The 14,216-nt window shown below is 38.6% G+C and overlaps 2 protein-coding genes across 2 annotated transcripts in view; one reads left to right on the top strand and one right to left on the bottom strand.

Moving 5' to 3' along the window:
- Positions 1-11,478, bottom strand: part of LOC146462911 (uncharacterized) — an 18,674-nt gene extending 7,196 nt beyond the window's left edge. Inside the window, exons 1-6 of the mRNA XM_085085013.1 lie at positions 11,277-11,478; positions 8,132-8,237; positions 6,989-7,051; positions 6,130-6,203; positions 3,031-3,103; positions 1,554-2,754 (exon numbers count right to left, since the gene is read on the bottom strand). Coding sequence (XP_084941139.1) covers positions 1,554-2,754; positions 3,031-3,103; positions 6,130-6,203; positions 6,989-7,051; positions 8,132-8,237; positions 11,277-11,334 — 1,575 coding nt within the window. The 5' untranslated portion in view covers positions 11,335-11,478. The remainder of the gene's footprint in view (positions 1-1,553; positions 2,755-3,030; positions 3,104-6,129; positions 6,204-6,988; positions 7,052-8,131; positions 8,238-11,276) is intronic.
- A 29-nt stretch (positions 11,479-11,507) lies between these two features.
- Positions 11,508-13,945, top strand: LOC146462913 (uncharacterized). Its single transcript, XM_085085068.1, has 2 exons — positions 11,508-11,744; positions 13,151-13,945. The coding sequence occupies exons 1-2, from the start codon at positions 11,625-11,627 to the stop codon at positions 13,313-13,315; spliced, it is 285 nt and encodes a 94-aa protein (XP_084941194.1). The 5' UTR covers positions 11,508-11,624; the 3' UTR covers positions 13,316-13,945.
- The last annotated feature ends 271 nt before the right edge of the window (positions 13,946-14,216 follow it).

Genomic DNA, 14,216 nt, shown 5'->3' on the forward strand with positions numbered 1-14,216 from the left:
TGCTCGTTTTTTAAACATGACATAAAGGTCCGCTATTTGTTAGTAGATCACATCAAAGTTTTAAAGTCTTTTTGTAAAGTCTTGATGAGTTGACCAGTCATTTACTTTATTGAGCATGCTTACAAGATTTCTTAGGGGGGAGGGGAGGGGGGCTAACTGGATTTATGAGAATCTTTAGCAAATTGAAAACCGCCTGAACATCAAACCTAACTTTTTGAGGGTGAGTAGTCTTATACATCAAAATTTCTCGTTAAATTCCCTTTTTTCAAATTTTGTGGCCAGCGTCAGCTTTACTGGTTCTGCTTTCTTGAAATTTTCTAAACAAACAACACATTCTACATGCATCATTCTTTTTGGAAGGTCGCCTATATCAAGATTTCAAGGCAAACGTCAAATTTTCGGAGAATTGGCGTTTGGATATTTTTGTGAACACCACCACTCCACCGTACTTCAAAAGAAAAGGCGAGTGGTATATTTACCCATAACTCCTGACGTACGCAAAACCCATTAAAACGCTCGTAAAAACGCACACGAGATTTCAAGACTTCAAACCGGCATACACAATGTTGCTACTGCAGGGACGCAAAATATATGGCCTTCCATGTGCCTATTAGTTGCGTTAGGTTCGCAAGGTATTGTGGTAAAATGAGCATGCGCCACTTTTCCATACTAACCGGTGGATTACTGGGAGGTCTTACTTAACCCTTTAAGCTCCTGCAGACGTACATGCACGACGAATAACTTGACGAAAGTCGGAAAAGAAGTCAAAAGGAAAAAACCCGAAGGAACCTAGAAAATGATAAAAGACTTAAAGGGTGCATTTCTTTGGGGAAATCCAAATCCGGATTTTTGATCCAAGATCACTCGGAACCGAGGAATCCTTACCAAGAGCGGATTCGTCGGTTCCTTTGAAAAACCATGATCCGAGTGATCTTAAATCAAAAATCCGGATTCTGATTTTCCTAAAAGAAACTCACCCTTAGCTTCTTGTCAAATTTAATTCTTTGTCCATTTTCTCGCTCGAAGGATTTTTTCTTTTTTTGCGCGCTAGGCTGCTTCTGCTAGAAAAAAATTCCATTTGCGCGCTAGGCTGCTTCTGAAAAGAAACTGGTCAAGTTTGCTTACGACATCAACGTCTAATATGTATACTGAAATTGGTTGCGTTGATTTGATAGCTATGTTGTATTAAAATCTGGATCATTGTATAATGCAATTCAAGGGATTTGATTGGCTTAGCGGCCATGCTATATGAGCTATTATACCATGCCCGACCCAAGAAATAGCGACCATTAAATTGTCTTCTGGTTGTTCTTACAAAGCAAAATCAGCAAGATCTAGAAATAGTTTTTGATTGTTTTTGATAGAACTGTTATTCCACTCGCGTTTGTTGGACAATTATGAGATGATTATAGCCAACTCGGCGCGTGTATCTATCATCTCATATCCAACGCGCGCTCGTGGAATAATATTACTGTTAAATATTAAATACTGGTCACAACTGGGGCCTTTTACAGTTCATACTTCAAGATTACCCACATTTGATCAGAACTTACATGTTGGTTGTCGTTTTCACTGGGCCATGCGAAGCCATCACGCTCATCTGAACTTTCTCGTTTTCGTTTTCCACTGTTAGCATCGTTTTCCTCTCCACTTTCTTTGACCTTCAAAAGTTTTGCATCCAGAGTTGTCTGTTTTGATACTTTCTCCATAGGATATTTACGATTTTCGTCTCTTTCTGGATAGATTTGTTGCTCATCCTTTTTGTTACGAATAAACACCGTGTCATTACTGTCCTTAATGGAATCCTTTCCTGATTTCATATCATTTTTAGATTCATTTTCTGCATTTTTCATGCCGTGAGGCAGCAATGAAACCGAACAATCCGCAGTTAGGTTCAAATCTTGCCGCAGTGACCGTGTTCGGCTTGGAATGGTTGGGGACTGGGGCTGGGTGAAAGACAAGTCTACAGGAAACTGCGAATCTGATTTTGGCAAATGAGACACTTGCGTTTTAGCAGCAGTTAAAAGATTAACAGCATCATTGCAGGGTGATTTTTCGGTTGCCCCTTGCAAAATACCAACACTTATAACATCGTCTTCATCATCATCATTATCACTATCATAGCCAAACAGAGGTGAGTTGGCGGCAGCTAGGGGGGTACTTGCGGCAGAGGGAAATCCTATTGAGCAGTGCAAGCCAATGTCAGCCTCCTCGGGATAAACATCCTCAGTATCTGGAACCAAAATGTCTGGATGGACAGACATTCCATCCGAAACAGAAATCTTTGTATCTTGTTGTAGAGGATAAGAGTGGACTTCTTCAGTATCTGGTACACAAATCTTTGGACAGACGGACACTTCTTCAGGGACAGACACCTTGGCACCTTGAGGCTGAGGAGAACAGTGGGCACCTTCAGTGTCTGCTGCCAGAACTTTTGGACAGACAGTTAGTTCAGCTGAGATAGACACCTTTTCGTTGTACCGCTGCTCAGTAAAATTCTGATAAAGTTTTGTACTTTCGTTGGGATCAGAAAACAAATTCTCATCACCTTCAACCAATCGCCCTTCATTTGTGTAACTGGTCTTGCAGACTTGTATGTCATCTCTGAGATTATTTTGTGTTTTATTGTCTGCAGCATTCGACACCCTTTCGTAACGGACTTTCTTTTTACTTTTCAGTGTCGACAGGTTTGATCTGTTCTTCTTGCTGAGTTCATTTTCTGTTGAAGGAGAGCAGTTATCAGGAACATCATTCCTGCAAAACAGAATGATCATAATAAACTTCACAAAGAAATCGTTAAAATCTAACACAAGTCATCATGGTTGAAAATCCCAAATGGCATGAGGCAGACCAGCTGGCTTAAGAAATAACTCCAGCTACACATGTAGCGGCCAGAGCAGGGACCTCCGGATTTCAAGTCCAGCGCCACAACGCCATTTTACTGCTTGGCCACACTGCCTCACTAATTTTTGAAATATTCCAAAACAAATTACATGTAACACTGTAAATTCAATCTGAGATGAGACTTACATCTGCTCATCTATGTCTCGTTTTACAAAGTTTTCAAGGATGTGAAGGGGAAATCTCCCATGGTCTTTCATCGCTGTGAACAAAAAATAAAAATGAAGACATCAAAATTTGTGCTACAGTCGAACCTGCATATACAGTAACGGCCCTGTATTAAGCGGCCACCCTCTATTAAGCGGTCAGTTTTCAAAGTCCCGATTGTTTGCTCATACAAACGCTCTATTTGTTACCTGTATTAGGCGGCCACCTCTATTAAGCGGCCGCGGCCACCCTGTAGCAGTCCTATGTTTGTCTTTCTTTGTTATTTTTACCTGTATTAAGCGGCCACCCTTGAATGGAAACTAAGCCATATGTTATTTTATGCGGTATTTTATTGTGTTTAAAATGCGATCCAACATCACTATAAAGAAATAACATGTACAAAGCTACTGTAAGCTGTACTCGGCCGTTTAATATAGTTAACGCTTTTCAGATGTCCGCAATGTGCTGAAGTACAGTACCATATTACGAACGCTAAAAAGTTTGTTTTGAATATGCTTCACTCTTTAGCAAGAAATTCCTCTTTAATTAACTTGTTCCTCAGCCAACTGACATTGAACATTGGGCGTATAAACAACTGTGAAATGACGGAATGAGATATTTTGTTGTGAACTGTAAGTCATAGAAATAGAGCACTGTATACCGTAGGAGTCAGTAGAGGATAATTTATTATATAGTACTTTTACACAATGTTACGTATGTTATACCGTTAAGTCACAAGTTGGCACTGAAAGTTGTTTAAAGTATTGATCACTTGAAAGAGTGTTGATTGTCCTATTGTTTCCTTGCATGAAGTGTTTTTGTATGATACGCCATTAAAATTGACATTAGACCACGCCCAGTGAGTATTTTTAGTGATCCTGTATTAAGCGGCCACCTGTATTAAGCGGCCAGTTCCTCAAGTCCCCAGGGTGGCCGTTATATACGGGTTCGACTGTAGTAAGAAAAAAGGCTAAAATAAAATGCACATTTTAAAACTTTTAAAATCAATAATTATTGTTAGTCAGTCAGTCAATCAGTTAGTCAGTCTGAGTCAGTAAGTCAGTCAGTCAGTATTCAATCAATCAGTCAGTCAGTCAGTTTTCAATCAATCAGTCAGTCAGTCAGTATTCAATCAATCAGTCAGTCAGTCAGTTTTCAATCAATCAGTCAGTCAGTCAGTATTCAATCAATCAGTCAGTCAGTCAGTATTCAATCAATCAGTCAGTCAGTCAGTATTCAATCAATCAGTCAGTCAGTCAGTCAGTCAGTTGGTATTCAATCAATCAGTCAGTCAGTCAGTCAATCAGTCAGTCAGTATTGAATCAATCAGTCAGTCAGTCAGTCAGTCAGTATTCAATCAATCAGTCAGTCAGTCAGTCAGTCAGTCGGTATTCAATCAATCAATCAATCACTCAGTCAGTCGGTATTCAATCAGTCAGTCAGTCAGTCAGTATTCAATCAATCAGTTAGTCAGTCAGTCAGTATTCAATCAATCAGTCAGTCAGTCAGTCAGTCAGTCAGTCAGTCAGTATTCAATCAATCAATCAATCAGTCAGTCAGTCGGTATTCAATCAGTCAGCCAGTCAATCAGTATTCAATCAATCAGTTAGTCAGTCAGTCAGTCTTCAATCAATCAGTCAGTCAGTCAGTCAGTATTGACAATCAATCAGTTAGTCAGTCAGTCAGTCAGTCGGTATTCAATCAATCAGTCAGTCAGTCAGTCAGTATTCAATCAATCAGTTAGTCAGTCAGTCAGTATTCAATCAATCAGTCAGTCAGTCAGTCAGTCAGTCAGTCAGTCAGTATTCAATCAATCAATCAATCAGTCAGTCAGTCGGTATTCAATCAGTCAGCCAGTCAATCAGTATTCAATCAATCAGTTGGTCAGTCAGTCAGTCTTCAATCAATCAGTCAGTCAGTCAGTCAGTATTGACAATCAATCAGTTAGTCAGTCAGTCGGTATTCAATCAATCAGTCAGTCAGTCAGTCAGTATTCAATCAATCAGTTAGTCAGTCAGTCAGTATTCAATCAATCAGTTAGTCAGTCAGTATTCAATCAATCAGTCAGTCAGTCAGTCAGTATTGACAATCAATCAGTTAGTCAGTCAGTCAGTCAGTCGGTATTCAATCAATCAGTCAGTCAGTCAGTCAGTCAGTATTCAATCAATCAGTTAGTCAGTCAGTCAGTATTCAATCAATCAGTTAGTCAGTCAGTATTCAATCAATCAGTCAGTCAGTCAGTATTGACAATCAATCAGTTAGTCAGTCAGTCAGTATTCAATCAATCAGTCAGTCAGTCAGTCAGTATTCAATCAATCAGTCAGTCAGTCAGTCAGTCAGTCGGTATTCAATCAATCAGTCAGTCAGTCAGTCAGTCAGTCAGTATTCAATCAATCAGTCAGTCAGTCAGTATTGACAATCAATCAGTTAGTCAGTCAGTCAGTATTCAATCAATCAGTCAGTCAGTCAGTCAGTATTCAATCAATCAGTCAGTCAGTCAGTCAGTCAGTCAGTCGGTAGTCAATCAATCAGTCAGTCAGTCAGTCAGTCAGTCGGTATTCAATCAATCAGTCAGTCAGTCAGTCAGTATTCAATCAATCAGTCAGTCAATCAGTCAGTCAGTCAGTCAGGCAATCAATCAATCAATCAATCAACCAACCAATCAACCAATCAGTCAGTCAGTCAGTCAGTCAGTCAATCAATCAATCATCCTTTATTTACACAGTCAATTAGTAATATTATTAAGCATAAAGTTATGCTTGTGGGGTTGTGTATATATCCCTGATGATGCCGTTGATCGGCGAAAGCTTGGATTTCAGTTTTTAGTTTTTAGTTTTTAAACAGCAGTGTTAGGCCTCAATTGAACAGTTTTTATATAGTTGTGTATATAGTTTTACACTACACGTGACTAAAATGACGTACTATTAATTTTATAATAACTTAAAATACTTAAGTTAAAGGAGCAATCTACATAAAGGTATGTCTGTAAATTTAAAAGTACAATCTGCATACACCAATTTGACATACAGACTACAAAAATTTGCAAATAGGTACATGTATGCACATTTTTAAAAAATGTACCTTGAAACCTTTGCTCACTCATGCGGCGATATCGGTTCCACCATCTATCTTTTCTGTGCTGCTCTTCCCTTTTTCTGGAGCGAAAATTAATCAAAAGAGAAAAAGATAAGATGCAGTATTTAATGCTGCTAGACTGATTTTTTGTAAGTTTTTCTAATAGTTACCAGTTCCAGTGATAACCTGTAACTTACATGTATTTTGTAAAAAATAACATAACTTAAGAATTTTCAGATTTAATTACAACAGAGTGCATTTGCTACAGTGCAAATGTACCAGAGAAGTTTACTTTTGAGTGATTTTTGAGTTTAAGTGGCCAACTTCACACAATAACTATATTAATTAGCATTGCAGTGTTTTAGGTGTTCTACATGTACCTGTAGGGCACCAAATAATTAATTACAATCAACTCCTAAATAACGTGAACACCCTTGGGACTGCGAGTTAGAGTCCCTAATAGCGAGAGTCCGTAATAGTGGGAATTTATTTCAGTACAAATGTCTGTACTCTATTTTTGCTGAGGATTTAGCTGATGTCTGTGTTATTGGGATGTCCGTAACAGCGAGGTGCCTGCAAGGCCAGAGTTGACTTTAATTGCAAAATTGAAAATGCACTCCAGGAGAAGATCCCTATTGGAAACATGACTGCTTTTTCAGTCTGTCTTGTTAGAAAAAAGTCATTTCATTGGGGTGGGGAGGGGGTTATGGATATTTTCTGGAAGAGCACATTAGGAAGCCCACTGAAGACAAAAAACATGTGATGTATGTACATGTACAGTGTACAATGTATGTCTGCCTAAACAGTCATTTACATGTAGTAATCAATGGATGGATGATGCTTGTCTGCACATCCTTCACCTAACCTTTTGAGTTTTTCATCCTTGTATGCAACTTCTTTTTGCAATCTTGCAAGGTTTTCCTTAAGGCTAAAACAAGAATACAAAATTTTCAAATTTAGAAAAAACAAATGCATTGAATGATTTCCACAAGGGATCCATCCTTGGGAACTCAGGGGCAGATAGCTAGTGGGAGAAAAAAAAGTCAGTAAGGAAATTCGGAGGAAAACTAAGGGCCCTAGAGGACAGACCGTGGACAGGTCAGTTCCAAACAGCTGGCCTTACTTTTCCTCCCTGGTTTTCTTAATTCACAGACAGTTTTCCCACCTGTCTTGACTTTTTTCTTGCCCTGCTATCTGCCCATGAGTCTCCGCTGATGCATGGGATCTAAGTTATGGAGTGTTAGGCTAGTGATTTTAAATTAGGCATTTACATGGAATAAGCCTTAAATTTATATGCTTATATGATGATGTCCGATCTCACCCTTGCCCTGAAGTAATGTAAACTGCATTTGAATATGTAATAACTGTATATAAAAAAATGCGGTATATAAATACCATTACGCCATTACCATTACCATTTAAACTTTGGAACACTGGGCGTGTGATATGATAAGTATACGCCAGTGTGTGGAGGGTGATATTTACGAAGTACATGTAAATCAGAAATCTGCTATTCTGGCATAGTGCATTAATTTTATTGACAGATCAGAGCCGGCAATAATAACTATATTGACTTAGAAGTAATTCAATGGTATTCAGGATACTTTGATGGAATATTCTACACCTGCCAGAAGTTTAACAGACCTGTGATGGATGTCCTTTACCAAGGGCCTAAAATCTGGAATTAATTGCCCGTTTCATTGATAAGTTCACCATACAAAGATCTCATGGAAAGCTGATTTGTGATATGTGTACGTTCAATGTGTTGTTTTTATTTCTCTGCACACTCTGCATTAAGCCACATTTTAATTTACTAGTCTCAGGAAGTCTATTCATATAAGCTTATAACTTCACTAGGCTTCCGTGTCATATTAATTTACTGTTTTATATGCTCTGTTTGTGTGGATGACTAAATAAATCCAATATTAGAGGCAATGGTACTTAGACAAAATAACATTTTACATTGGAGAACAAAACAAAACTGAAAAGAGAAATTAAGAGCAAGTACCAAGCATTTTCTTTCTTAAGATTATTGGTCAGTTCCTGGGCTGCACTATTTTCTCTTTCCAAACAATGAACTTTGTTTTGAGCCTCCTTGCATCTCTCTTCAAGAACTGTGAATGAAAAACCAGGTTAAACTGATTCAGGAATCTTTGTAGCAGAGCAGGTCAATGTGAAACAAAAACTAATTTTTGATGTTAGGGTTTAATGTATTATGTACATGGGGGTAAAGAGGAATTTTATGAAATTAATATTTTTAAATTTTTGTTAGGTGAGGAGTTAGGCATGTTTCAAATGTTGTGCTACTGCCGTGCCGAACTAAATTCAAGAATTTAATTTGACTTAAACACGTTAGTAGCACAAAGTTTGAAACCATGTAGTTCGGCAGGCTGAATTAAGCTTGGCACGACTATTTAGCACGGCAGGCCCTATCGTGCCACGCGGCAGTAGCGAGACTTGGTTTCAAACGGCGTGCTATTGCCATGCCGAACTAAATTCATAAATTATTTTAATGTATTTTGGGTTAATTTGCTCGTTCTACGCATTTCTACATGTATATTACTTTTATTTGAATTTGGCGCGACTGAATGAAATTCGACATTTGAAACCACTACCTTGCTACTGCCATGCCACTGTCGAGTCAAATTGATTTAAGTTCGGCACGTCAGTAGCACAATGTTTGGAACAGGCCTAAGGTCTTAAGCCCATTCCCCCCCAACTTGGGGGAATCTGGAGAATCCTTAACTAATCTGGTAAGATCAAACACAGGAGGGTATGAGGGCCAAAATGGTAATAAGCAAATAAAGCATTTAGTCCCTAACAATCTCGGAGACAGTTACATGTAAACCACACTGGCAGACTATTGTTTGGAACTCTTTATTCAGGTGGGTGCGGAGGGACCCCAGCAGGGGAACAAAGACCCAGGATGGGAGGGAGGGTCAGCAGAAACCTGGGCAGCTGTAAAACAGCGATGAATGACTCAAAATTGCCAACTAGATGGGTCATATGACCAGAAGGGAAAGAGATGGGGCTAATTACTGAATTCCCCTGGCAAACAGACATTCTGTATGGAGGCGTTATTAGGCAATGCACTGGATGGCTTTAGAAGATAATTCCACACTGAGAGGGGTGGGATGGGGTCTTAAACCAAAACACCATCCATAAAGGAGGGCAGGATGGGGGAGGGGGGCGGAGAAGGGGATGGGTATCTTCTGGAACAACATGATTTATTACCACAGTGCATTTCAAAATAATACAGCAATTATTGATCTACATTATAAATTCACATAACAACTTCATATCAATTTAAGTGGCCGTGTATCCCAAATTTTGGAGTCATTTAAGTCTACACTTGCTGGTGAACAACAAAAAGAGGTTATTCAACAGAAAATTGTGTCATAGGACTGGGCATTTTTACAAGTTTACTTTTACTTTTTAAGCCTTAAGGTGAGAAAATAATCAAATAAGCCAGTATTATTACTGAGCTACACAACACCAAAATCTGGTTTTATTTCTACAGTCCAGTGGCTGACTGGCATTCTTGTGTCCCAGAGCCAATGCTAACATTCAGGGCTTGAACAATCGATGAAACCGATGATCAGAAAATCAATCGATCAACGTGACAATCGATGCCTTGTTAGTTAATTGGCATCGATTGGCATTGGCCAATCGATGACCAATCGATAATCACACAAAAGTGGTCGCAACTCATCGATTGTCATCGATTGGTGTTAAAATTAAATATCGGTATTCCACACGTTCCAGCATGTACGTATACGCACTCGCAGTACGCACAAATGTTTCAGATTTGAATTCGTTTACCGGATTGTTTGTATGCAGATGTGACTGGAGACGAGTGAGCTCTGAATTGTAATACTGAATTGTAATAAAATAAACCAGAATAAACGTGAATAGACTTCGGTAATCATTTTATTACTTCTTTGTCACAACAAAGGTGCATAAAGTAAACAGGGTAAAAAATGAATAAAGTTTACTGCATGCAGGCTTAAATGGGTGAGCCGTATAGTAAATTATATAAAAGCTGGAAAAAAAAGAGACCATATCAAGAAACTTAGAGCTGCGCGGGAAAAACGCCAACAACACAACATGTACAGCCTCTGTCCGAAACACAGTTACCACCGGTCACAAGAGAACTATAGGCCACAGTTTGGACTCAGATTCTTTTCGTAGCCTGCGAATACAGCCGCCTCTCGAAACGCCCATCGGGGCCGGGGGCGATGAGAGGCGGCTGTATTCGCAGGCTAATTCTTTTTGTAAATCTTGACTGAAAATAAAAGGCATCAAAAATGAGAACCAATCGATGACAATCGATGTCAATTAACTGATCGATTGGCGTTGATAATCGATAAAAATTGATAATCGATAAAATCGATAATCACAAAAAACCCGTGCATCGATTGTTCATCGATTATCAATATCAATCGATTAATTGGCATCGATTGTCATCGATTGTCATCGATTGTCATCGATTGATTTTCCGATCATCGGTTTCATCGATTGTTCAAGCCCTGTAACATTTCATCAGCCCCCCACCCCACCCTCCAAGAAAAACCCTTGAGGTCAAATTATGATACAGTACTTGTGAATATGTTGATACAAGCCACAACTTCTACAAAAGCCAATTACGTGACCTTCTCTTCCAGTACGCAGTAGAATGTGCACTTTGCTCACTCTTTCTCTCCATGCTATCAACTCCAGTTATTGTCCATGTAGAGGAGTACAGTTCAGCTGCACAGTTTAATTTTATAAAGTTTGCCGGGTCACGTAACATTTGCTCGACTAGCTGGGCTAGCTGATAAAGTTTACACCACTATCTAGAATCCGGAAACTCTGGTAAACGTATTTTTAACACTCAAGATAATGTTACATGTATGCTGACTTTTCAAAAGTTTTCAACCTCGGCATTCGGCATGGCGCAGGGTTGATATTTACAAACTACATTAGTACAAGAAGAGATGTGTGGCTGATGAAACAGCTAGTATTAACAGTCCTAAAATTGCCCATTGTTATTGTTAGCTGTTCGATCAGCCTTGATTAGTTCATTCCTGTTCCTGATCTACACGAAGACCCAGTTACAAATTGCTCCAGTTTGTATGCAGTCATGTAACGATCATGATTTCTTAAAGACCTACCTTGAAAATCTCTCTTGATACTCTCCTTCAACTTTTCTAGTAAACAGTGTGTTTCCATTAGAAGCTCTCCAAGCTAGAGTTCGCCTCTTTTCCATCTGAAATCAAAGAGAAACGAAATCTGTCGACTTCTTCTTTGTTCACATTGGAGAACGAAATTGTGAACTTCCCGCCATGTTGAACACACGGACGACCACACGGACAGAAAACTGGGACGAGCAAAGGCCTGGCACTTTTTTGCATTCTTTGTTGACAGTAAATTTTTGATAGAAGCGTAGTAACTGGTATTTAGAGTTTTCTTCCGCATCTTCGGGTTATATAATCACATATGTGGCATTCAAAGTACGCTGGATGATGACTGAAGAAGACACCATATGTGATCGAACTTATCGCGCCCATGAAAGAGAAGAACGTAAGCCAGATAAACCGTTGACTCGTTCGTTACCAAGGCATTCGAAACAAGATCACAAGGTACGGTATTCAATACTTAACTTAAATATAGCTAAATGTAGTAAAGTTAAGTCTTTTTTGAAGTAAGCAATTGTTTAACGAGGAATATTGTTAACAGATGTTGGAAATTACGTTACCAGAAGTTTCCCGTGTAAGAGCAAGACGACCAGTTGTAATTAAATTATGTCCGGCGTAGTACAGTACGGAATTTTAATCGAGCTCAATCCATGGGTTGATTTCGATTGAGTTCGAAGATCGAACGCAATCCAACTCCCAAAAAATTGTTTGCAGACCGGACGCAATAGATTACGTTTGATTGGTTTTACAGTCAAACTCACAAATATGATAGATTGAGTTTGATTGTGTTGGTTGAGATCGATTACCAAACGTTTGATTGGCTATGCAACGCTGTAAATTTCAAAGTGTTACCACCTCCCCCTTGCCTGGACATTTGTAATTTTCTCTTTGGAAAACTGCAAATTCCCAATGGTGGAGTCAGTCCAAACCCCACAGTCAGTATAGCTTAGAAAAGGGTACAAATGCCCCACCCATGGCTAAGAATATCCAAGCAGGAAATTGTATAAATTATTAATTGAAATTAAGTGTTAAATTTTACACATCATCAATATCAGAACTGTAAATATTACTTCACTCTGACATGGTGTTACAATTGTACAGTGGAACCCTGCCTTGCGACCATCTTGTTAATAAGACCACCTCGTTATTACGACCACTTGTTTGTGCCACAAAGGAATTAAAACTCCAGTCATTTCTTTTGGTTTTACAACCCCATTATTATGACCACATTCTCATGGCCTTAAGGTGGCCATTTATTTAGTTCCACTGTATAATAATTATTATTAAAAACTGGATCATTGTATAATGCAATTCAAGGGATTTGATTGGCTGAGCGGCCATGGTATATGAGCAATTATACCATAGCCAAGAAATGGCGGCCATTAAATTGTCTGCTGGTTCTTCTCTCACAGCGAAATCAGTTAGATCTAGCAATATTTCTTGATTGTTTTTAATAAAACAATTATTCCACTTGCGCTTGTTGGATATGAGATGATTATAGCCAACTCGGCGCTACGCGCCTCGTTGGCTATCTATCATCTCATATCCAACGCGCGCTCGTGGAATAATTGTTAATTATTCTGTATATATTTTCTGCATGACTATGAAACAAGCTGTCTTGTCCGTTCCTACCACAGACTCAATACAAACAAAAATGATTGTCAAAATTTCTGACAACTTTCATTGATAACCCAGAGAGAAGACTTGTCATAAGTCCACCTTTGATGCTTAGTTGAGATCAGTGCATTACATTAAGTTCAGTCCTCCATCATAATGCACCATTTATTGTTCATCTACTTTCCCGAGGTGAATAGTCATCACATTTATTTTTTGTTGTTGTTGTTTTTCAGCCGTCAGATGGTCAGTTCCTGTATGGTCAGCTGGGCCGAGTGGTCATAAAAAAGCACACTTATCTGACGCCAGTGACACAAGCCACATACCCATGGAACTATACACAACCACCTGGCAGAAAATCAGCCTTTAAAATGCCGAAGACTGTGTATCCCAAGCGATGACAATACTTTCGATTCATAATTGATTCACATCACTGAGACTTCTAATAACAGTGAGGTAAAACATTTAATTGATAAAACGATAAAAAATGGTAAAATTGAAGCACATAGGTCTGATAGTAGAAAACCTGTTAAACTTCAACTACACTGGCATCAATATACATGTAGGATAACAGTTTCTTCTCTGTTTGTACTGCACCTTTCAATAACATACGGACTCGGAACTTGAACCCCAAGTAACGATTTGCATGTTTTACTGCCATCAATCATAACAGACTGGCAACTGGCTGGTATACTTCATATTTCAAACATTTACAAATTATATTATATTTGTTGTATATTTAGAATTTTTTTACATACAGATTTTTAGTCACATTTTACACTAAATATATTTTCTAGGTAAGGAAATTAGTGCTTAGCAACTAGATATGCTGAGATATTACCACAAGGTTTTTGAGCTAGCAGCTACTGTAGTTCTTTGTATGTAGTTTGGGAATTGCAGGACATCACAACAACTAGATGCACAACAAAACAAAAACAACAACAATAACAAAACATATATGGCAAGGCGAGAAATCAGTCACCATAATGTATAGTTGCGTAATTGAATAAAGTCAGAACATAACCTCTTGACTCCGTTGAGACAAACTTTATGTTTTCTAAGAGGTCTGCTGCAGTGATTGACGGCAATGAAAAGCATAACGGTTGGTTGAATCTTGAACTTCAGAGCCAGCATGTTATTGAATGGCTCAGTAAGTCACTTCCCATTATTTATATCTCCATTTGCTTGCGCTTACATGGATAATGTTGCAGATTTTTTTCCATATGAAGATTTAGCCAAAATAAAGTGACAAGTTAATTCATTAAAAAGGAAGAAATAAGCGCCTGCCTTGATTCAGCTCCC

Source organism: Pavona decussata, unplaced genomic scaffold (assembly GCF_977016875.1).
Source record: "Pavona decussata unplaced genomic scaffold, jaPavDecu1.1 SCAFFOLD_184, whole genome shotgun sequence".
NCBI lineage: Eukaryota > Metazoa > Cnidaria > Anthozoa > Scleractinia > Agariciidae > Pavona > Pavona decussata.

Coding starts and splice junctions, on each gene's coding strand:
- LOC146462913 (XM_085085068.1), top strand. CDS start 11,625: ATGATGACTGAAGAAGACACCATATGTGATCGAACTTATCGCGCCCAT. Junction 11,745..13,150: donor ATTCGAAACAAGATCACAAG/GTACGGTATTCA, acceptor GTTGTTTTTCAG/CCGTCAGATGGTCAGTTCCT.